The sequence below is a fragment of the Dipodomys spectabilis genome, unplaced genomic scaffold (genome assembly GCF_019054845.1).
Source record: "Dipodomys spectabilis isolate Male_0828 unplaced genomic scaffold, ASM1905484v1 ptg000173l, whole genome shotgun sequence".
Classification (NCBI taxonomy): domain Eukaryota; kingdom Metazoa; phylum Chordata; class Mammalia; order Rodentia; family Heteromyidae; genus Dipodomys; species Dipodomys spectabilis.
The window spans coordinates 11,686,563-11,710,026 of record NW_024870850.1 but is presented as its reverse complement, the minus strand read 5'-3'; the positions used below and the strand labels follow the sequence as shown (position 1 = coordinate 11,710,026).

At 58.0% G+C, this 23,464-nt stretch overlaps 1 protein-coding gene across 1 annotated transcript; it reads left to right on the top strand.

The window, feature by feature from the left end:
• Positions 1-5,685: 5,685 nt before the first annotated feature.
• Tecr (trans-2,3-enoyl-CoA reductase) lies at positions 5,686-23,451 on the top strand. Its single transcript, XM_042693720.1, has 13 exons — positions 5,686-5,840; positions 20,825-20,875; positions 21,337-21,388; positions 21,631-21,675; positions 21,764-21,867; positions 21,945-22,060; positions 22,132-22,237; positions 22,492-22,564; positions 22,652-22,695; positions 22,792-22,849; positions 22,936-23,024; positions 23,131-23,176; positions 23,260-23,451. The coding sequence occupies exons 1-13, from the start codon at positions 5,826-5,828 to the stop codon at positions 23,385-23,387; spliced, it is 927 nt and encodes a 308-aa protein (XP_042549654.1). The 5' UTR covers positions 5,686-5,825; the 3' UTR covers positions 23,388-23,451.
• The last annotated feature ends 13 nt before the right edge of the window (positions 23,452-23,464 follow it).

Below are 23,464 nucleotides of genomic sequence, written 5' to 3'. Positions count from 1 at the left end.
TGCGGGCAAGCCCCGCACTCGGGAGGCTGAGATCGCGAGTTTGACACCGGCCTGGGCTACACGGTAACACTGGTTCCAAAAATCCTAAACAAACAAAACAACAACAACAAAACAACTCCAAACCCAGACGGAAATTCAGAGCCAAGGCCTGACAGCAGCTGAGGCCTGCAGGGCGCCCAGGGAGGCAGCCCCGGGCTCGCTGGACGCTGCCGAAGCAGGGAAGGGCCAGGCCGGGGTTCATGAATCAGCCTGGGAGACACCAGCCTGGGTGTGGCTGGGAAAAAGCTTTTGTAAAAGTGGTCAGGTAAGAGTGCTCCATCAGCCGACAGACCCATGGAGTCCATCCGGAGGGCGTGCGCACGCGCGCTCTCCAGTCCTGAGCTGTGATGTTCTGCCACCTGAGCCACAGCTTCACTTTTGGCCTTTGGGTGACTAATTGGAGATAAGAGTCTAATGGACTTTCCGGCTCAGGCTGGTTACAAACTATGATCCTCAGATCTCAGATCCTCAGATGTCAGCCTCCTGGGTAGCTAGCATGAAAGGCGTGAGCCAGTGGAGTCTAGCAAAACTTTTAATTTTAGGGCTGGGAAGGTGGCTCAGTGGTAGAGCACTTGCCTTGCATGCCTGAGGCCCTGGGTTCAATTCCACAGCACCACATAAGCAAAAAGAAAAAAGCCGGAAGTGGCGCTGTGGCTCAAGTGGTAGAGTGCTCGCCTTGAGCTGAAGAGCTGAGGGACAGCGCCCAGGCCCAGAGTTCAGGCCCACGACCGGACCTCCCCCCCCCGCAAAAAAAAACAACTTTTAATTTTAAAACATCAAATGATCACTCTCCAATTCTGCTTGTTCACCCAAAAGACCTTCAGAAATGTGAAAGTCACATAAGTAGCAATCTAACTTCTAGTGGGGAGCAGGGTGTACAAACCTCAAAAACCTATGGTCAAGCTAGGCATGGTGATGCGTGCCTGTAACACCAGCACGTGGGAGAGACAGGCAGTAGGACCTCAACTTGCAGACTAGCCTGGGCTATGTGGGAAGGCCTTGTCTCAAGAACCCAGCAACAACAACAACAGCAACAACCCACCATGTAATACCGGCTACTGGAAAGGCTGTGGTGGTGAAGATTGTGGTTCAAAGCCAGCCTGGGTGGAAAAGTTCACAAGAGCCTTTGTCAGTGGAAGACTGCACGTGCTGGCCCTTCTCTGTCATTCTAGATAAGGGGGAAATAAATAGGAAAACAGAAGTCCAGACAGGAAGTAAGGACACTATTAAATAACTAGTACAAAAAAAGGAAAAGGTGCCAAAGGCATGGCTCAGAGATGCAGTGCTAGAACAGCGAGCCCAAAGACTTGAGTTCAAACCCTGACACTGGGAAAAAACCCAGTGGAAAAACCCTTGATGTTTATGGAACAAATGGGCCCTGAGGAATAATTATTAAGTCATTACAACCAATTGGATTGTGTATGGGATCCAGATACATGATGGAATATTATTACTATTATTATTAATTTTTTGCCAGTCCTGGGGCTTGAACTCAGGGCCTGGGCACTGTCCCTTCTTTTGTTTAAGACTAGTGCTCTACCACTTGAGCCAAAGCACCAGTCTGGCTTTTTCTGTGTATGTGGTACACAGAATCCAGGGCTTCATGCATGCTAGGCAAGCGCTTTACCACTGGAATATTACAATATTTACAATGGAATATTAGCTATAAAAGGGATGGAGCGAGATCTGAGGATCACAGTTCGAAGCCAGCACAGGCAGGAAAGTCCATGAGACTCTTATCTCCAATTGACTACCAGAAAACTAGAAGTGGCGCTGTGGCTTAAGTAGCCTTGAGTAAAACTGACAAAAAAAAAAAAAAAGAAGAGGCAATGGATACAACACATCCCAAATGCATTGTATTAGTGACAGAGAGAGAGAGAGAAAGAGACAACCACTCAAAAAGCTGTGTGGCTCCATGTTTGTTGGCTTTCTAGAAAAGGTGGGGGGTGGGGGGAAACACCCAAACCCTGAATAAAAAGCAGATTAGAAGTTACCAGCATCTGGGGGAGCTGCTATAAATGAGGCACAAGGAGATTTGTTGAAGGATGTTAGTGCTCTAGTTTGTTTGCTGAGACAGGGTCTTGCTGTTTAGCTCAGGCTGGCCTGCAACTCTGCATTGTCCCACCTCCTCCTCCTGAGTGCGGGGAGTACAGGTGTGTGCTACCACACCCGGCTGGAAATGTTCTGTACCTTTATGTAGTGGTTGTTCCCTGACTATATAAGTTCAGAATGTACAAAGAAAGGGGCTAATTTTTACTGTCTGCAAATTATACTGCAATTAAAAAAAAGATACAAACATAAGGCACAGATCCCAGGTAAGACAAGATAGGGCTTGAGAGTTTCCCGGGGGGTTCCTGACACAGCAGAGTACTGGGAATAGGCCCTGGCTTGCCTGATCTGGCTACACCTTCCCTCACACTTGCCAGGAACCGGCAGAGTCACGAACCCACCCAGAAACTGGCCAAGCCCAGGCCCTTTACCAAACACATCGGTGTGAGCCGTCCAAATGACCCTGGCTTTTCTTTTCCAAGCCCCAGAGTTCGAGGTTCAGCTCTGATGAGCCTTCAGAGCTGCCACTGCTCCTTTCCTTCCCCCACTTCACGAAAGATTGTGTTATAATTGGCTAAAAAGACAGAGCTGGGCATGAATCAGCCACTGTGATCGGAATGAAAGCATGCCATCAGAATGTGCCCCCTACCCCCACCGCGGGGCCGCCCAGCCTGGGCATGGTGTCAGCACCCCAGGGATGACAAAGGGCCAGTCTTCACTCTGTGGTTGGATTTTATTTCTGCTGACAGTCTACGTGCTGGAGGCCACATGAGGCCAACTAAAGGATTCCTCATACTTCCAATGCTCATGCGTGGGGTTCCCTAGCTACTGAGGAATCTCAGGCAGGAGGTTCTGTAAGGCTTAGGAGTTCAAGATCAGCCTGACAGCAACAGAAGCCATCCCCATGCCCCACCCCTCACCAAATGACAGAAAGGAGAGCCGGGCATGGAGACATGATTGTAAGCCTAGCTGTCAGAAGGCTGAATCAGGGGGATTGAGAATTCCAGCACAGTCCGGGCTATGTAGGGAAACCATGTCTCAAAAACACAAAATGAACTATACACACAACCCCACCCCATCCCCAACAAACGAACCCCCTCCTTGCTAGGTGCTGGTGGCTCATGCCTGTAATCCTAGCTACTCAGGAGACTGAGATCTAGGGATTGTGGTTCGAAGCCAGCTTGGGCAGGAAGGTCTGTGAGATTCTTAGCTCCAATTAACCACCAAAAAGCCAGATGCAGAGCTGTGGCTCAAGTGTTGGAATGCTAGCCTTAAGCCAAAAAGGTAAGGGGCAGTGCCCTAGGCCCTGAGTTCAAATCCTGGTTTGAGCGCATGCACGCGCGCACACGCACACACACACACACACACACACACATGCCAAACCCACCAATGGAGAACACACAGTTACTTAGATCACATCAAGAAACTTCTAGCCAGGCACTGGTGGATCACGTCTGTGATCCTAGCTATTCAGGAGGCTGAGATCTGAGGATCGTGGTTTAAAGCCATCCGGGGCAGGAAAGTCCCTGAATCTTTTATCTCCACATAACCACCAGAAAACCAGAAGTGGTGCTGTGGCTCAAGTGGTAGAGCGCTCATCTTGAGCTGAAGAACTGAGGGACAGCACCCAGGCCCAGAGTTCAAGCCCAAAGACCAACCAAAAGAAAAAATAAAAAGAAACTTCTAGAATGAGGAGCCAACTGTGACTAATTTTAGGGGTTCAAGCCATCTTCCTTGACTTTGCAAAGGCACCTCAAACTTGGCAGGCTCTGGAGTAACACTCTCTCCAGCCCCCCAAGAATGGCAGACTGAGGCTCTGCGGGACACTCAGAGCCTTGGGGTACTTGCGGGTTCCACAATTGCCAACAGAAAAAAATACTTTGGCCCAGTGCGGTGATGCATGCCTGTAATCTAGCTACTAGGTAGGTAGATATCTGGAGGTTGGTAGTTCAGGTCCACGGGGGGACAAGTTGTGGTTGGTGCACTTGTAATCCTGGCTATTTTGAGAGATTTTAAGAGGATTGTGGTCCTAAGCACCCTTCCTCCTCCCCAGAGCAGAAATGTGACACCCTATCTGGAAAAGAACGAAAATGAAGGGCTGTGGCATGGCTCAAGTGCTAGAGCACCTATCTGGTGAGCACAAGATCCTGAATTCCAACCCCAGAACTTCTGGGGGCTGGGGTGGGGGGTGTGGGGAGAGTGGGAGAAGAGGGGAGAAGACCATTGGTTTTGTGACTGTTTGTGAGAGAGGCTGGCCTCAAACTTAAGATCTCCAGCCCCAACCTCCGGAGTGCTGGGATTACAGGCATGAACCTTCCCCCTGGGACCTTTCCTTATGGAAGCACATTTGTAAAAACACCTGTTTTGACCCAGTGGAGGTTTTATGGGCCACGGCTCGTTGACACGTTATCACACCAAAGACTCAGGCCACAGAAGTTTCTAGAGAGGAATCCGGATGTGTAAAATTCCCAGCTGTGACTCACCCCCTGCCCCCACCTAGATCCCCAGTGAATCAGGGCCTACCTTTGGGCTCCCTGAGTCCTGTAGTGTTGCTCCATCAGGGAAGGTGACCAGACAGGGGTGGGGCCGAACACCTGGAACAGAGGTGAGGGGAAGGAGATACTGCTCCTTAGCCTGTCTTGAAGACCTGTGTGTGTGTGTGTGTGTGTGTGAGAGAGAGAGAGAGATTGAGAGAGAGAGACAGACAGACAGACAGACAGAGCTATGGACCCTGTGATGGGAGTCCATGTCTTTCGTTTTCTTTGGTGCCAGTCCTGAGGTTTGAACTCAGAGCCTGGCCCTGGCCCTCGGGATTTTGTGCTCAAGGCTGGTGCTCTACCACTCGAGCCACAGCTCCACTTGCAGTTTTCAGTGGTACAGTGCAGCGTCTCATGGCCTTTCCTGCCCGGGCTGGCTTCGAACCGCGACCCTCAGCTCCCGGCCTCCGGGTGGCGAGGGGAGGGGTGGGCTTTTACATTCCCCTGGGTCGGTCACATCTCACGGGGTCAGCAGTCCCCTGGACGACACGCAGCTCCGACAAGACGGGGGAAGGGCTGTCCCTGGCAAAGGGCGGGGAAGGGACCTCCAGAACGGGGCCGGGCTGCAGTTGGGGGGCCATTCACGACCGATGGAGTCCCCCGCCGGACCGGATCTCCATCCCGGTCCCCGAGTCCTCACTCCCCCATCGCAGGCCTCCCCACCCACCCCCGGGCACCCTGGGAGCTGCCCACCGCGGACTTCACCCACCATTCATCCGGCCGCGCCGCCCACCGCGTGGACGCTGCCCTCCCTGTCACTCAATTTCTTACTCCCGCCTCCCTGCCCGGCGGTAACTGCCGCTTCCCTTGGTTTCCACGGCGACCGCCGCGAGGGGGCGGGGCAACAAGGGCAGCGCCCAGGCTCCCTCGTGATTGGTGGGCGGCTCGGTCCTTTCTTGCAGCCACCCCTTCCCGTGCACCGCCCCTTCATTAGATTCCGCAACCTGATTGGTCAGACCTGTGGTGCGAGGGTCAAGTCTTCCTACAAGCCGGCCCCCTGAGGGGCGGGGGCCGAGGGTGGGCGCGCCCTACCGTGATTGGCCAGCGGGGAGCGCGCGGAGGAGAGGGGCGGGGCGGACGCGGAGCTGCAGTTAGTCTAGCGCGACCGCCGCGAGTGCGTGTGAGGGCCGCCGAGTTCTGTCCCGTGCAGGTGGACAGCGTTAGCCGCGGCAGCAGCCAGAGCCACCGTGCGGGATAGCCATGAAGCACTACGAGGTAGGAAAGGAGGAAGCCGGGACAGAGCGGCCACCGTAGGCCTCTTTTTTTTTTTCCTTTGAGGGATCACAGGACTCCCCCCCCCCCCCCTTGCGTTTAGTGCCGCGGAGGGAGAGCCGGACGGCGCATGCGCAGTGAGCGCACGCTGCGTCCCGGGCCACTCGTAAATCCTAGTGCGCATGTGCGAGGGAGGTATTTATAAATCTGCAACCCAGGCTGTTTTGGGGGTGCCTTTTCTCGAGGGAGGGGCGTGTCTCTGCACAATGTGGGAACTGTGCGTAGCTTCTTTGCGGCTGTCCCTGAGGGCTGCATTGTAGACTCCGCCCTGTGGAAGAGCGACGGTGCGAAATCCTTTTTCCCGGTCTTGCACCGCGCCATCCACTCGGATTTAGGTATAGGTTCTGCAGTCGGCCCCATCTGTGACCTTTGCACCTCCTTCTCCCACTGGATGGGTGCCCCGGACGCGGGGGAGGGCGGGCGATGCCCCTCCACCGCCAGCTCCCCGAGCAGCGCAGCTCACCTCGCTCTCTGGTGACCCAAGAGGTCACATCCCCAACCCTGTGTATCACCGCGGAGAAACCGTAGGCCCACGGCCACCCTAGAAGGCAGAAGAACCGCGGATATCCTGTCCCCTTAAAACGGTCTCTTCTGATGCGCTCGTCAACGTAGCTGGAGATAAAATATCCATAATTACCGCCACCTTTAGCCGGCGTTCTAATTCCTAGTAAGAATACTTTTAGCAAGTGCTCTACTCTGGTAGTGAGATTCTAGAATTGAAATCAAGTTTGTTGTCCAAAGCCCCTCAGAACACAGACAGGAATCCAGATCGTCATAGCCACTATGTTAATATGTTAAGTAAACCCTTAAACTAACAAGTTGGTAACCTTTTTTTTTTGGTGGTGGTACTGGGACTTGAACTCAGACCCTACGTTGTGGACGGCATGTGCATTACCACATAAGTGATGCTCCCTAGCCCATTTTGCTTTGTAGTTTTTTTTTTTTTCTTTTCAGGTAGGGTCTTGTATTTGGCCCTGGTTGACCTGAACAGTGATCTTTATGTATTTCAGGTAGCTGGGGTGGTAGGCGTGGTTCACAATGCTCAGCTTTTTATTGGTTGAGATGGGTTTTGAACACATTCTATGGAAGTCAGCCAGGAACTTCCATCCTCCCAATTCCAACCTCCTGAGTAGCTAGGATTACAAATGTGAACTACTGTTTGGGACTAAAATTATTTTTTTAGTTTTTTATTGTAAAGAGACTGTACATGGGGTTTCAGTTACGTGAGTAAGGTCATGAGTACATTTCCTCTTGAGTGTTGTGCAGCCACCTGTTTTCCAAGCTATGCAGAAAGCTGGAACTGGTGGATGTTGAGCTAGAGGCTAGCTTGGGCAAAAGTAGCAAGATACGATCTGAGGAACTAAATGCAGACAGAAGAGCTAGGGGTGTCATTCAGATCAGAATGATTAGAGAGACTCGGATCCACCCCCAGGATTGAGGGAAATTCAAAAAGAAAAGTAGGCCTGGTGCCTGAGGCTCATGCCTATAATCCTAGCTACTTAGGTGGCTGAGATATGAGGATGGAGGTTTGAAGTCAGCCTAGGCAGGAAAGTTTGTGAGGTTTTTATTTCCAGTGAACCACCAAGAAGCCAGAAGTGGAGCTGTGCCTCAAGTAGTAGAGCGCTAGCCTTGAGCTAAAAAGCTCAAGGACAGCGCTCAGGTCCTGAGTTCAAGTCCCAGGACTGGCATCGAAAGAAAAGCACTTCAGGTTCTTGGGAAACTATCATCACAGTGTATCTCTCAATATCATCCTGCAGGACAAATTCCACCCCACTGAACAATAACTCCCTGTACCCTCCCTTCAAACCCTGATAGCTTCCATCTAAAGTAGCTCTAGGGATTTTCCTCTTAGGTAAGAGAGATTCTTTTTTTCTTTCTTCCTCATTGTTCTCATACAAAAACATGAACTCTGGGCCTTGGTGGCCTTTTGCTGCTTAATTAAGAATCTCATGGACTTTTCTGCCCCGGCTGGCTTTGGACTGTGATCCTCTGATCTCAGCCTCCTGCGTACCTAGGATCACACATGTGAGGGCCCCCCACCCCCACTTTTGACATGATGTTGAGAATGAGAGGTTATCACTTTGCCGACCTCCTCCCTCCCAGTCAACTCTGCCTTTAGAATAAGGTTTTTCTAGTATGTTTTTTTCCTTTCATTACCCTCTGTCCAGACCCAAGAGGAAAGGCTGTGAGAGGTGTCAGCTGGGAGACCGCTTTCCATCATATAGCTAGTTTAGTTTTGCTGTTAGAAGTCAGATAAATAAAATCCTAGCTACTCTCAGGCAGAGATCTGAAGAACACAGTTTGAAGTCAGCTGGGGCAGAAAAGTCTAAGACTGTTATCTCTGGTTAACCAGTAAAAAGCTGCATGCTGTCCAAGTAGGAGAGCAGCCTTGAGCTAGAATTCACAGGGAGAGCTTGGAGCTTTGAAATCAAGCCCCAGTACTGGCGTACACAGAAAAAAAGTCTCATAGACTTTTTCTTTCTTTTTTTTTAGAGCTGAGGACCAAACTCAGGGCCTTGTACTTGCTAGTCAATTGCTTTTCCACTGAGCTAAATCCCCAACCAAAATAGTCTTTTTGTGGGGGGGGGGGAGGTTGTCTCTGGCCTTGAACTCTGGGCTTGGGCACTGTCCCTGAGCTTCTTTTGCTCAAGGCTAGCACTCTATCATTTGAGCTACAGCGCTACTTGCAGCTTTTTCTGTGGATATGGTGCTGAGGAATCGAACCCAGGGTCTCATGCATGCTAGACAAGCACTCTACCACTAAGTCACATTCCCAGCCCCCCAGGAAGCTGGGCTGAGCCCAAGGTGCATGATTGGCCTGGAGAATGTGATCTCTCTTGCTCAAGCCTTCTATCTGCCGGAGGAAAGGGAGCTACAATCTCACTTGGCCTTGGAGGGGCTGCGGGTGTGGAGCAACTGTGGAGCACCCACGATGCATTGTGCAAGGCCCAGGGTCCCTCCCCAGCCCTGCAGGGGGAAACAACACTGAAACCAAACGACCTTGGAGAAATAGTTCCTCACTGCCCTTATCTTTGTAGCTTTCTGGGTTCTTATCGGTCCCTGCTAGCTTTTCCTGCTCCCCTACCTAAGGGAAGACCCACAGTTTCTGCAGGGAGTAAGAGTTGTCCTCCAGCCCACTTTACGAGCAAGCAGATTTGTTCTCTGTTGGGTGAAGGTCAGTCAAAGCGGAAGAGGTGCTTCCTCTCAGATTTAGCACACAGTGTGAGAGAGGGTCTCAGTTATCCACATGGAAGAGGAGTTTTGGCTGAATGTGGCTGCGCCTGGCTGTAATTCTAGCTGCTCAGGAAGTGGAGAGGTAGGAGAGTGAGAGCCAATCTGGCCCTGGGCAAAAAACTCCCGGTCCCTATTCCAAAAACTACTAAAGAAAGAAGGGCTGGGCCCGCGTCTCCATTGGTAGAGAGCCTGCCTGCACCCATGAGGCCTGAGTTCAAACTATAAAAAAGAACAAAAGGAATAGGTTTGTACCGTGACCTTCAGTGCATGCCGTTTATTTTATTTATTGGAGCTGGAGATAGAACCCAGGGTTTCAAGGATGCTAGGCCAGCCCTCTACCGCGGAGCCACGCCCCCACGACGCAGCCACGCCCAGACGCAGGCCACGCCCCCGCAGCGGCCACGCCCCCGCGAGGTGCCCCTGGCCTCCCTGGCTGTCACCTAGAAGCGGTTTTCTGCTGCTTGGCCCCGCTGCGCTGCGTCACCTCCGTCCCGGAGAGGTGCCCCGCGGGAGGCGCAGCCCCCGGGCCGCCCGGCCTGGGCCGCCGCCGGTCTTTGCAGGGCCAGCTCCGGAAGGAGGTTTTATTGCTATTTCTGCCCGGCGGTGACACTGGAAGTGTGGATCCCGCAGCGGCTCCAGACTCGGGTGGCCTGGGGAGCATTCTCCCCCCCACACCCCCCCAGCTCCCCTCCTGCCCCGGGATTCCCACCCCCACCCCGCGCCACTGGCCGATATCCCCGGACCGTTCAGCAGCTGTTCCCCCCCCCCCCGTCCCCCCCCCCCCAGCCGCAGCGGGGCCAGGCCTGGCCGCAGAACCGAGGGGCAGGCGGGGCCCCCGCGTGGGTGCGCACACTCGTGAAAAGAGCCGCTCCACCCCGCATGGGCTACTCTCTGAGACTGTCTCTGGTTGCTCCTTGCCGGGTGCCAGCTACTCAGGAGGCTGAGATCTGAGGATCGCAGTTCAAAGCCAGCCCAGGCAGGAAAGTCCTTGAAACTTTTTTTTTTTTTTGTCAGTCGTGGGGCCTGAACTCTGGGCCTGGGCGCTGTCCCTCAGCTCTTCAGCTCAAGGCGAGCACTCTACCACTTGAACCACAGCACCACTTCCGGCTTTTTTCTTTTTGCTTATGTGGTGCTGAGGAATCAAACCCAGGGCCTCATGCATGCAAGGCAAATGCTTTATCACTGAGCCACCTTCCCAGCCCGAAACTTTTTTTTTTGGATCAGTTGTGGGGCCTGAACTCTGGGCCTGGGCACTGTCCCTCAGCTCTTCAGCTCAAGGCGAGTGCCCTACCACTTGAGCCACAGCGCCACCTCTGGCTTTTTTTTCCCTGTTTATGTGGTGCTGAGGAATCGAACCCAGGACCTCATGCGTGCAAGGCAAGTGCTCTACCACTGAGCCACCTTCCCAGCCCTCCTTGAAATTCTGATCTCCAGTGAACCACCAGGAAACCGGACGTGGCACTGTGGCTCAAGTGGTAGAGCACTCACCTGGAGCTGAAGAGCGGAGGGACAATGCCCAGGCCCAGAGTTCAAGGCCCATGACCCACAGAAAAAAGAAAAAGAAAAAAAAGCCTTTGATTGCTCAAGCTCGGGCAGCGGTTGGAGGACCTTGGGCTGGGGCGTGGCCCCATAGGCTGAGGCCCTAGCTTCCACCCCCAGCACCGGAAAAGAAAGAAAAAAAGGAAAGGCTCCATATTCACTGGGAGCCACCATCTAGGAGGCGGAGGTTCCAAGTCAGGTGTGGGTCCTGGTCCCCTTTGCCGCTCCCCACCTCTCTACTCTCAGGAGGGCTGGGTGGAGGGGGCAGGGTGGGGGGTGTGGTGGGCCTCTCTGAGGGAGTGTCACAATTTGTATTAACTGTTACTATGTTTATTATTCTCTTTGGTGGTATTGGGGTTTGAACTCATGGCCTGGGCTTGCTAGCCAGGTCTTCTCCCATTTGAGCTATGTCCCAGCCTCCCCCCTGCCCTTTTTTTTTTTTTTGTTGGTCATGGGGCTTGAACTCTGGATCTGGGCGCTGCCCCTCAGCTCTTCAGCTCAAGGCAAGTGCTGGACCATTTGAGCCACAACACCACTTCCAGTTTTCTGGTGGTTTACTGGAGATAAGAATCTCAAGGACTTTCCTGCTCGGGCTGGCTTTGAACCTCGATCCTCAGGTCTCAGCCTCCTGAGTAGCTCGGATGACAGGCGTGAGTCGTGAGCCATGCGAGCCTGGCTTGCCCCAGCCCTTTTGCTTTGATGAATTGAGATAGGGTCTTTTCCTTTTGCCTGAGCCTGCCTGAACCATGAGCCTCCTATTTGTGCTTCCCAAAACGACCATGCCCTGCAGGGCCCTGCTTTGTGTGTGTCCTGAGACTTGATCTTGTAAGGTTTGCCGTCCTGGGAAGGCGGAGCAGACTCCTCTCTCTTGTTGGCTAAGTACCTGCATTACCTAGGTAACTGGCACACTTGGAGTCTCCTAGCCCTCGCTGTGGTTTGACCCTTTTTCCAGCTGCTTGGGCTTCCAACTTGACCAGAAGCGGCCTGCAGCTCGCAAACAAAACCATTCCTCGGCCTCAATACCACATGCTGCTCTCTCTTTCCTCGGCCATTGATTTAATTCTACCTAACAGAACTCACGGCCTGGCCGCGATCCCTGAGCTTTTTTGCTCAAGGCTAGCCCTCTACCACTTGGAGCCACAGCGCCGCTTCTGGTTTTCTGGTGGTTCATTGGAGATCAGACTCTCAAGGACTTTCTTGCCCAGGCTTTGAACTTCCGTCTTCAGATCTCAGCCTCCTGAGTAGTGAGGATTACAGGTGTGAGCTACTAGCACCCAGTTTGCATGCTTTTTATTGGTTGACTGGTTCACAGATTACAGGTGCTGTAGGAGCCCTAATGTAGCTCGGATGACACTAGGCCGGTCACATGTGCCAAAAACCTCCCTGCCACCACATGCGGCTGGTCCTGACGCCCCTCCCTCCCCTCTGAGGCGTACCCCTCAAGTCTCTTCCCTCCTTTCTTCTCTCTCCCTTTCTTTCTTCTTGCTGGTTCTAGTACTTGAACTCAAAACCTTGTGCTTGCACTCTGCCTTAGTTTTTTTTATGTTTTGCTCAAGTCTGGCACTCTGCCACTTGAGTCACAGCCTCACTTTGTTATTTTGCTTGTTATCCCGAGATAAGAGTCTCAAGGACTTTTCTGCCTGAGCTGGCTTTGAACTGCAAGACAAGGATCCTTCTGAAACCCCAGTGCTGGCACTCGACCAGCTTTGCATCGCTCCAGGGTAAAACTCCCGCCTGTCATCCTAGCTACTCAGGAGGCTGGGACCTGAGGATCACGGTTCAAAGCCAGCCCTGGCAGGAAAGTCTGTGAGACTCTGATCTCCAATGAACCACCAGAAAACCAAAGTGGCACTGTGGCTCAAGTGGTAGAGCGCTCGCCTTGAGCTGCAGAGCTGAGGGACAGCGCCCAGGCCCCGAGTTTGTCATGACCAACCAAAAAAAAAAAAGAATAACACCCAAAGCTTGAGCACCTCCTCACCCGCTCCCCTCAAGCTCCCTCCCCAGCACCTTGTGAGCACCATGGTGCCACAGGGCCTTTGCACGCCCTCAGGAGAGCCAGCGTGGCACTGGTGTTCACGGCTCAGGAAGGCTCTCCCAGGCATATCCTGTAGTCCCGGGCTGACAATTGTGTTTTTTTAAATTCTCAGCACCTGGTATTACGTAATACATGCTGTACCCTTGATCTAGAGACCTTGGGGGCAGGGGGGCGGGGTGTGGATCTCTGCGCTCCTGTTATCCCAGCACCTGAAGCCCTGACTAGCTCAGGGCCCATCGCTACTAGGTCTTCCTGGCTGGTGACCAAGTCTTTGCGTCAGGGAGCGTGGCACCGGGAGGGCTTGGTGAGGGGAAGGGCCTGGGGGTCCCAGGCCCCCCGCAGGCGCCCTGCAGGCCCCCCGCAGGCTAGGCTCTTTGCGTGCTCTTCAGTGCCAGCTCAGGCTGAGCAGAGGCCGCCGGTTTCGCAGGCTGGGCCTGCCGTGCCCACCCCAGCAGCCCGGCGGACCGGGTCACGGTGGCAGAGGAACCCCCCAGCCACCGGGACACGCAGGGCGCAGCGTGCTGGCCCCGGGCAGCCGTGCCCTGTCGCTCTTGGAGACCCGCAGCGTGGCCGGTGTTGAGAGGAACACTCTTTTGCATCTGGGGGTCCTAGGGTTTGTTTTTGGCAAAGGGGTGGGGTGGGGGCTTCCCAGGTGTCCTGCTCCTTAGCTCTAAGCAGAAGGTTCTAGAACTCAGAGGAAATTTATGGAATGGGAGCATTTTCCTCTATACCCCCAGCGCCACCCCCAGAACTCACTTCATTGCTGGGCACTGCTCCCTGCCATCACAGCTACCCAGGAGGCTGAGGTCTGAGAGTTGTGGTTCAAAGCCAGCCTGGGCAGCAAAGTCCCTGAGACTCTCATTCCCAAAAAGCTGGAAGTGGAGCTGTGGCTTAAATGGTAGAATGCTAGGCAGGCCCTGAGTTCAAACCCTAAGACTTCCACACACAGTACAACAACAAAAATCCCAGTTCCAAACCCTTCCCTGCAGGCTGGGATGGAGCTCAGGGGAAAAGCGCTGGCCTGGGTGTGCTAGGCTCCGAGGTGCAGCCCCAGCTCCACAGTCAACATCATAAAAAGAACTCTGTCTCAACCAGGCACTGGTGGCTCACGCCTGACATCCTAGCTACTAAGGAGGCTGAGATCTGAGGGTCGAGGTTCAAAGCCAGCCTGGGCAGGAAAGTCCGTGAAACTCTTATGTCCAATGAACCACCAGAAAACCAGAAGTGGCACTGTGGCTCAAGTGGTAGAGTGCTCGCCTTGAGCTGAAGACCTGAGGGACAGCGCCTAGGCCCTGCATTCAAGCCCCATGACTGACAAACACACAAAAGAACCCTGTCTCATTCTAGCTATGTCGGGGATGCCCTTAGTGCCAGCTAGAGCCGTGGGAGAGGGCAGGAGGTGGGCTGGATGCCAGGCTGGGCTGTTGGTGGGTGGGGTTCATGGGGGACTCACCTGCTGGCGGCCTGCAGTGGGGATTGAAGGCGCAGTGGGCGGTCAGGGGCGGGCGGCTCCTGGGGTCCCCGGGTGACTGTGTGGGTGCCTGGTCCTGGCGCAGCTTCCTGGCTGGGCAGCACATGCCTGCTCAGAGATGGAGAGACCACGTGAGGTGAGGTCACCAGTGACACACGGGGTCCCTTCTCCTCTTCGGGGGCCAGGGGGCGAGGTGCACCTGAGTGGGGTCCCCAGAACTTCCTGAGGTGTGCTGTTGAGCATTCATTGTTCTAAGGCACTTTGGGCTGGTGTCTGGAACCTGGCCTCTGTTTTTGTGGGGGGTGGATGTGCATGCATGCGTGTGTGCACGCACTGGTCCTGGGTCTTGAACTCAGGGCCTGGGTGCTGTCCCTGAGCTTTGGTGCTCAAAACTGACACCCTACCACTTGAGCCACAGCCCCACTGCTCACCCTAGGGCTGGTTACTAGGAGATGAGGTAAGAGTCTCGCAGCTTTCCTGCCCCCAGCCGGCTTCACACAGGGATCCCAGTTTTCTGCAGAGCCACATTAGAGGCGTGCGCCGCCGGTGCCGGGGTCCCAGCTGTCTGGGGAGTGTGATGTGTAAGTGACGTCTGCAGCCTCCAGGTGGCGACACCGCGGTCAGTGGTGCGTTTGGAGACAGGCTTAGCGGTGAAGACGGACCTTGAACTGGCAGTGAGCTCCCCCAAGTGCTGGGATTACAGGGAGTCCCATGTCCCTCTAACAGTAATCTTTTTCAATTTTCTCTCTTTCTGTTTTTCCTTTTTGTGAGCTGGTCCCGGGGCTTGACCTCAGGGCCTGCGCGCTGTCCCTGAGCTTTTTTGCTCAAGGCTAGTGCACTACTACATGAGCCACAGCTCAGTTGGAGATGAGAGTCTCACAGACATTCCTGCCTGGGCTGGCTTTGAACCTCGATCCTCAGATCTCAAGCCTCCTGAGTAGCTGGGATGACAGGCGGGAGCTACTGGCGTCGGGCTAGAGTGATCATCTTTAATTGCCATGCTGTCTGAATTGAGGGTCTCCTAGGAGGTTGGTCTGTGACGGAGAGGCCGAGGCTCAGGCATGCTGGCCCTCACCCCTGCAGCTTGCCTCTCCGTGCCAAGGCACCCCTGCTTCTGTGGGCCTTTGCCTGCGGCAGCAAAGCAGCCAGAGAACACCACTCCCCTGTGCGTGGCCTGTGTCTGAACGCCATCCTGTCTGCTAGAGGGGGCAGAGCGGGCAGGGCTCTCGGTGGGCCCTGTGAGCTGTTGGGCTGGGAGCCCCCCCTCCCGACCCCCCTGCGCCCTTGTCTAGTCCCCCTTGGGGTCTGTGGTGGTCACATCCGCCAGCCCGGGAGCCCACACGTCCAGGGATCGCTCACCAAGGCCTGCCAAGGGACATCAGCTCCGCTTCTGCTCTGGGCCCCCACTGCCCCTGCCCCCCGGTGCTGGTCCCGGAGGTGAGCCCCCGGGCCTGGTCCCGGGCCAGGTGTGAGAGGTCGGTGTTTGTCCGCCCTTCCTACCCTGGGTGACATTCTGTTCCCACCATGGCGCCTCGGGGAGGCTGGCGCAATGGCAGCCCCGGGGTGCCATGGAGAAACGAGGTCACAGGCGGCAGCCAGCAGGGAAGGAGGTATTTCTGGCCGAGCAGGTGCGGCCGGTGCCACTCCCTGGCAGCTGAGCTGGGCAGTGTGCTTTTCTGGAGAGCAAGAGGGTGAAGAAGCTGGAAGGGCTGAGTGGGGGCCTGCGCTGGTGATGAGAGGAAGCACCGAGCCCCTGGCGTCGACTCTGCCTGGGGCTTGAACCCGCAGCCAGCCTGCTCAGGCCCCACAGGGACTACTTTGCTCCTGGCTCCTTGCATAGGCTGCCTGGGTGGTGCCAGGCTGCCCAGCATGGTGTGTGTGTCGGGGGGGGGGTTAATGGGGTGACCTGGCCTTCGCTTTGTCTTGCAGCCATCATCGGGGTCAGCCTCCCAGCTGTGGCTGCCTGGTCCTGAGTGGAAGCAGCCCCAGGCCCCAGTACCTGGCAGTACCTATTGGCCGCCGTTCCACCTGTATCCCTCCGCCAAGCCACACTGAAGTTCCAGGGAGCAGGGGCATAGCCAGCCAGCAGCAGGCCGCCAGCAGCCTGCAGTCTGTCCGGCTGCCCCTTTCCTTACTTGGTCTCAGTCAGCACCATTCACTGATGTGGCCAGTCTGCATCTGGCTCAAGGCGGGCACTCTACCACCTGAGCAAAGGCGGGCACTCTACCACCTGAGCCACAGCACCACTCCCGGGTTTCTGGTGGTTCATTGGAGATAAGAGTCTCACAGACGTTCCTGCCTGGGCTGGCTTTGAACTGCGATCCTCAGATCTCAGCCTCCTGAGTAGCCAGGATGACAGGCGGGAGCCACTGGCACCTAGTTGGCCTTTGCTCTTGTTTCTCCGTCTGCCTAGATCTTTGCCCTAGATGTGGGCATGGCTGTTGCCCTTGGGCCCAATGGGCCTTGTGCCCAGGGATTCACTTCCTGGCTACTTGTCTCCGCCGTCCTGCATTGTCCACAGTGCCGGAAGTTGCGGTTATCTGTCCCTCAGCCTCATGCGCTCATTCTCCCTGACAGTCTAGAATCGCCACACAGGCCAGGCGAGGGAGGGACCTGGTGTTGGCCTCCCGCAATTGGGGAACCCGTGGACTCTAGATTGGGCAGTGGGTGGCACAGCCAGGGTTGGGGCTCCCTTCTGTGCAGTCCTGCTCTCTCTGATGACTGACTGCCCTGGGCCAGCATAGCCAGGACCAGAGGCCATGGCCACAAGGGGGCAGTGGAGAGCGGCCCGGCTGCTGGGCCTCCCCCACCAAGCCAGTCTGCTGTTGCTGGGATTCAGGTTCTGCCACTAGCTGCGTGGGGCATTCCTGTGCCAGCCCGAACCCCACTGCAGCTGCCACTGCTCCAATTCGCCCAGGGGTACTTATCGAAGGCGAGCTCTCGCGCTCTATCCTAGGCTGGTCTGGAACTCTTGATCCTCCTGCAACGTGCTGGAATTACAGATGTGCACTACCATGCCCAGCCCACTATATATTCTCAGTATGAGTTGCGGCAGCTCGATGGTGGGCACCGTCCACTTTTTGGATGGAGTTGTGGGGCTCGGGCTCGCGAGGGGTCTGGGCCTCTAGGGCTGGAGCCTGGGATTGTTTCTTTGGCCTTGGAGCTGGGCATGGTAGAGCTGAGGCGGCTGTGCAGCCACTGGGCCCCAAGTCCTGGTCCTGCTCCTGAGGGGTTTCTTGTAGTGCCACCTCGAAGGGGTGACTGGCAAGGGACACCCCAGCTTTTCTGGAAGCCACACCCTGCTTGGCCTAGTAGGCTGATCCTTGCTGCCTGAGCGGGGAGCTGGGAGCCCCCAGCTGCCCCCTCAGCGGGTGGAGGATGAGACAGACAGGTCTGGGGAGGCAGGGGCGGGTGGGGGCGTCGGGGCTGTGGGGGCGTCGGGGCTGTGGGGGCGTCGGGGCTGTGGGGGCGTCGGGGCTGTGGGGGCGTCGGGGCTGTGGGGGCGTCGGGGCTGTGGGGGCTGGGCCGGGTTCCGCTCAGGACAGCTCCTGCCTTGTCTAGCGGAGGCAGATGGGTCCTATCTGGGGATTGCTAGTTTTGGGGGAGGTTCTGGGGATTGAGCCCAGCAGGGCGCTGCAGGCCCAAGCAGTCTGTGGTGTTGGGGCACAGGGTCAGACAGCCAAAGGACACCCCCCCCCCAGCCGGGCAGGGACCTTGCTGTGGGGGGCTGCTGCCTGTGGCTCTGGGCGGGGCTAGAGGAAGCCCCGCCCCACCCTCTGCTGGGTGGGTTTCAGGCCACCCAGGTCCTGCCCCCTGGCCCTTGGCCGAGCAGGAGTTGCTGTTGGCTGGGCTGAGGAATCTCGGGCCTCTGGGTGAGAATTCCTTCCCTGCTAGTGGGACTGTCAGCGCAGAGCCGCCCCTCCACGCCTCCATGCCCCCCCCACGCCAGGCCCCCTCTGTCCCCTGTGCTCTCCCTTCATGGCGGCCTCTGCCAGGGCCACGCTGCCTGCCCGGCCCTCCCACTCCAGCCCTGCCTCACCACTGTGCCAGCCTAGAGCAGGGTGGAGAGGGTGGGGGGCCTCCGCACCCCGAGGCTCCTCGGTCAGGGAGCTCTGCCATTTCCCCTGGCCTGGGGCCTTTCTCTCATTTCATTTTGTTTCTGACGGGTCCTTGGAGCCTGTTGTTCCCCCTAGAACGCCTGCGTTGGTGTCTGGGGTGGCCCTCGGTGGAACTCTTGCCTGGCACGCAGACATGTTTGTGACCGTGGAAGTCACAGCCTAGTGACAGCACCCCTCACCTCCTTCCACAACTTCAAGTTTCATTGCCCCAAAAGGAGATTGGAGCCGGGCGCCAGTGGCTCCCGCCTGTCATCCTAGCTACTCAGGAGGCTGTGATCTGAGGATCGCGGTTCAAAGCCAGCCTGGGCAGGAAAGTCCCTGAGACTCTTATCTCCAATAACCCCCAAGAAAACTAGAGCTGTGGCTCAAGTGGCAGAGCGCTCGCCTTGAGCTGAAGAGCTCAGGGACAGCGCCCAGGCCCAGTGTTCAGGTCCCACAACCCATAAAAAAAGGAGATCCCAGCTGGATACTGGTAGCTCACACCTATAATCCCAGCTACTGGTCCCAGATCTGAGGATCTCCGTGCAAAGCCAGCCCAGACAGCAAAGTCCGTGAGTCTTCTCTACACACAACCAGCAAAAAACCAGAAGTGAAGCTCTGGCTCAAGTGATAGAACCCCAGACTGGAGTGAAGTTAAGGGACAGCCAGGTGCCAGTAGCTCAGTTCTGTAAACACAGCTACTCAGGAGGCTGAGATCTGAGGATTGTGGTTCAAAGCCAGCCTGGGCAGTAAAGTCTGTAAGACTCATATCTCAAATTAAGCACCAGAAAAGCTGGAAGCGGTGCTGTGGCTCAAGTGGTAGAGCGCCAGCCTTGAGTGAAAAGGCTCAGGGACAGCGCCCAGGCCCTAGAACTGGCACAAAAAATAACAAGGCAACCCAGTACCATTTGCCACCATTCTCTAGCCCTCCCACTCGCGTCTGTGGCCGGTTGATCTCCCCATGGAGCCTTCGCTGTGCGGTGTGTGCCTTGGGATCATGAAGGCACAGGGCCTTCACACCTGCACTGGCGAGAGCCTGGCCGCGGGGTCTGGGGGCTTGGGGCCCTGGCATACCTCTGTGGGGTGCCCGTGGCTCCTCTTCCCTGTGGTCTGTCTGTGGCTGCTGGGCTCTGGGCACCGCCCTGCTCCCTGCCACCCCCTCCTGCCAGCTGAGGCCCCCGATTGGGGGGGGGAGGGTAGGGTTTCAGCCCCGCCCCCCAGCAGCTGGCAGCAGGCAGAGGGCTGGTTGTATTTTAAGGTGTTGAGTGGTTCCGCAGGAACTCAGAGGCCACCTGTCCCTGTGGCCGCGTGGGGCGCGTGGTTCCAGGGTTGGCTGCCCACCTGTCTCTTACCCTGGTCCCTTCTCTGGCCTTGTCCTAGGGTGGGGCTCAGCTCCCCCACTGCTCAAGGCCACAGAGCTGGGGAGAGCCCAGTGTGGACAGTAGGTGACCTTCAGCACTTCCTGGGGGCCAGGCCGATGCCCATGGTGGGGGGCGGGCGGGTGGACAGCCAGCTGGGGAGCTGCGGTCTCCAGGCAGCCCTGCCGGGCCCCGCCTACACCCCCTCTGGTCTCCCCAGCAAGCTTCCTGGGTGGGAAAGGACAGGCTGACCCAGAAGGAGGCCTGGATTATGGCATCTGCCCTTTGCCCTCCCTGGGGACCCTGCAGGTCCAGCCCAGCCCCACCCTGTCCCCCCCACCCCTCAGGATGGATCTTACTCCCCTGGGCTGTCCTGCCTCTGCCCTGTCCTAGGCTGTGTCCCCTAGCCTTTGGGGGCTCAGGACCTGGCTGAAGGGCCTGCTGGGCTGGGGGGGGCAGGTGCTGACCTACAGGTGGCCCTGGACACAGCCACAGGTGGCAAGGGCGGGGTCCCCTCCCCCTCGGGGGCCAGGCTGTGGAATGTGTCACCTGCCTGGGAACACAGATTCACAAGGAAAGTGATCCTGTGTCTCACAGCTCAGCAAGGAAATGCATGATGAGCCCTGTGGATTCTCAGAATCGCTGCCCCCCCCCTTCACCCCGCCCAAGGCCCGGCCTTCCCTGGGTGCTGGGGTAGCCGAAGGCCCCTGCCCTTCTCTGGGTGAGGTGGGAATGTGTGTGGGGGCTGGGAGCTGACTCCCCCTTTGCCCCTGTGCTGTTGGGGGGGGAGGAATGCGTCTGTCGGGCTCCCCCTGAAGAGCACTGTGGCTCGATTCCTGGGGGGCTCCGCTCGGGAGAGCGGGTTTTATATTTAGCTGGGCTGCGTCTCTGGTGCCACTCGGGTTACATTTGGCGTCGGAGCTGGTGGTGCCAGGGCAGGCACAGGCTCCCCTCCAGCACCGCGGCAGAATTTGATCGCCTCCCGGCCCTGGGCCGTGGGTGGTGGGGCTGACGGCTGGCAGCTGGGCGGCGGCGGCGGGGTGGGCACAGCAGGGCCAGGCGGCATGGACCTCAGCTTGGGCCTGGTCGCCCGTGAGGCCAGCCAGGCCCTGAGCCCCAGCCTCGACTGCTTTCCCCGGCCCGCGCCCCCCAAGGCCACCAAGAAAGCTAAGAAAGCTGTTCTCTTCTTCGAGGTGGAGATCCTGGACGCCAAGACCAGGGAGAAACTCTGCTTCCTGGACAAGGTAGGACCGGCACCCGGGGCCCTGCGCCCAGCCCTCTGCGCTCCACCCCTGCCCGCCGCAGGACACAGGAGGGGCGCTGCCCGTGTCTGGGGCACCGTGGCTATCTGTGGCCCTTGGTGTATGGCCAGGAAGTTGGCTTCTGGCTGGGGAGTCTGTAGGGCTTGGTGTCTGGGAAGGAGGCATGGGGGGGGGCGATGTCACCCCCTGGGAGGAAGGCATAGAGCAGCCCCAGGCAGATGTGGAGCCCATGGGGGACTTTACTGTCTCCTCACCAGCTGGGTCCATCCTGGGTGCCTGGGACCCCAGCTCCACGCCGCCAAGGGCGTTGCTGCTCCAGCTTGGACCATGGTGGGGCGGGGCTGGGCCCTGACTCCCCCTCCCCAGAGCAGCAGCCCCGGTCTCCACCCCCTGTGTCTGCCTGGAGCTTGGCCTCCCCAGCTGACCCCCCACCCCGCCTCCAGGTGGAGCCTCAGGCCACCATTGCAGAAATCAAGAACCTCTTCACCAAGACCCGTGAGTGCACAAGGTTCCTACCGCCCCCCACTCCCGCGACCCCTGCGGGCAGAGATCTGGAGCGGGGACCCTGCTTGTGCTGCGACCCCCGCCCTGCTTCGGCCACCGCGGGAACGCCCTTGCGGGGCTCTGGAAGGACAAAGGCCGCCTCTGCCGTCCCGTCCCGGCCCCGCGGGGTCCCCCGGGGGCTGGCACACGGTGGCCGCAGCCGGCCGGGCTTGTGACCGCCACTGTCTCCGCAGATCCTCAGTGGTACCCGGCCCGCCAGTCCCTCCGCCTGGACCCCAGTAAGTTGGGCCGCGTGGGTGCCCCGGGCTCCCTGGGCGGAGGGCAGGGGGCCCCGGGCAGCCCTGAGCCCCGGCCGCCTCTCCGCAGAGGGCAAGTCCCTGAAGGACGAGGATGTCCTGCAGAAGCTGCCCGTGGGCACCACGGCCACGCTCTACTTCCGCGACCTGGGCGCCCAGATCAGCTGGGTGACGGTGAGTCCCGCGCCCTCGCCCTCCGCCGCCGCCGCCGCCGCGGGCCAGCCCGCCCGTGACGCCCCCTGCGCCCCCAGGTCTTCCTGACCGAGTACGCCGGCCCGCTGTTCATCTACCTTCTCTTCTACTTCCGCGTGCCCTTCATCTACGGCCACAAATACGACTTCACGTCCAGTCGGCACTCGGTGGTGCAGTGAGTGGGGCGCCCGGGGGCGGGGGGCCCACGCTGCGGCGCCCTGAGCCCTGAGCCCGCCTCCCCCACAGCCTCGCCTGCATCTGCCACTCCTTCCACTACGTGAAGCGCCTGCTGGAGACGCTCTTCGTGCACCGCTTCTCCCACGGCACCATGCCCTTGCGCAACATCTTCAAGGTGAGGGGAGCCCAGGCAGGCCCTGCCTGCGCAGGGACCCACCATCACCAGCCCCGCCCCGGGGTGCCCAGCCACAACCAAACCCTGCCCACCACCCCAGTCTATGGCAGAGCTGCAGCCCCGGCTGGCCCCGCCCCCAGGGAGCCCCGCCCACCACCCAGCCTGCAAGGCGGAGCTGCAGCCCTGGCTGGCCCCGCCCACCATCCTGTCCTGTCCCTTCCCTTCCCTGTCTCTCCCTGCTCGTTCATGTTTAGAACTGCACCTACTACTGGGGCTTCGCGGCCTGGATGGCGTATTACATCAACCACCCGCTCTACACGCCCCCCAGTAAGTGTCCTGGGAAGGGATCGCGCCCCTCCCCGCGCCCCTCCCCCTGCCAGCCTGCTCTCACGGCTCCCTGTGCTTCCCCTGCAGCCTATGGCGCTCAGCAGGTTAAGCTGGCACTGGCCATCTTCGTGGTAAGGAGGCTGGGGTGGCTTGTGGCGCGGGCAGAGCAGGGGCGCGGGCTGCAGGAGGAGGGAAGGGCTCTGGGCTGAGCTCATTCCACCTCGCAGATCTGCCAGCTTGGCAATTTCTCCATCCACATGGCCCTGCGGGACCTGCGGCCGGCGGGTGAGTGCGAGTGCGGGTGCGGGCGGGCCGGGGAGGTGGGGTCAGACCGAGGGCCGGCTCCAACCTTCCGCCCTGGCTCCCACCAGGTTCCAAGACCAGGAAGATCCCATACCCCACCAAGAACCCCTTCACGTGGCTCTTCCTGCTGGTATCCTGCCCTAACTACACCTACGAGGTGAGGGCGCCCTGGTCTCCCCCACCCTGGGCTGGGAGGCGTGTGGGGCCTTCTGTGGGGGAGTGTGGACAGGACAGCAGCGCTCACCGGCCTGAGCTGCCCACAGGTGGGGTCCTGGATCGGCTTTGCCATCATGACGCAGTGTGTGCCAGGTGAGCGCCCCCCTCCCCTCTCCAGCACCCCACCTTGCCCCCGCTTCCTGGGCCTGCCCTGACACCTGCATCCCACCCCACAGTGGCTCTCTTTTCCCTGGTGGGCTTCACCCAGATGACCATCTGGGCCAAGGGCAAGCACCGCAGCTACCTGAAGGAGTTCCGGGACTACCCGCCCCTGCGCATGCCCATCATCCCCTTCCTGTTATAGCGCCCAGCCCTGTCCCTGGGCGGCCCTGCCCTCCCGCACCCCGAATAAAACTGCCTGCTCGCCCCACTGGACCTCCT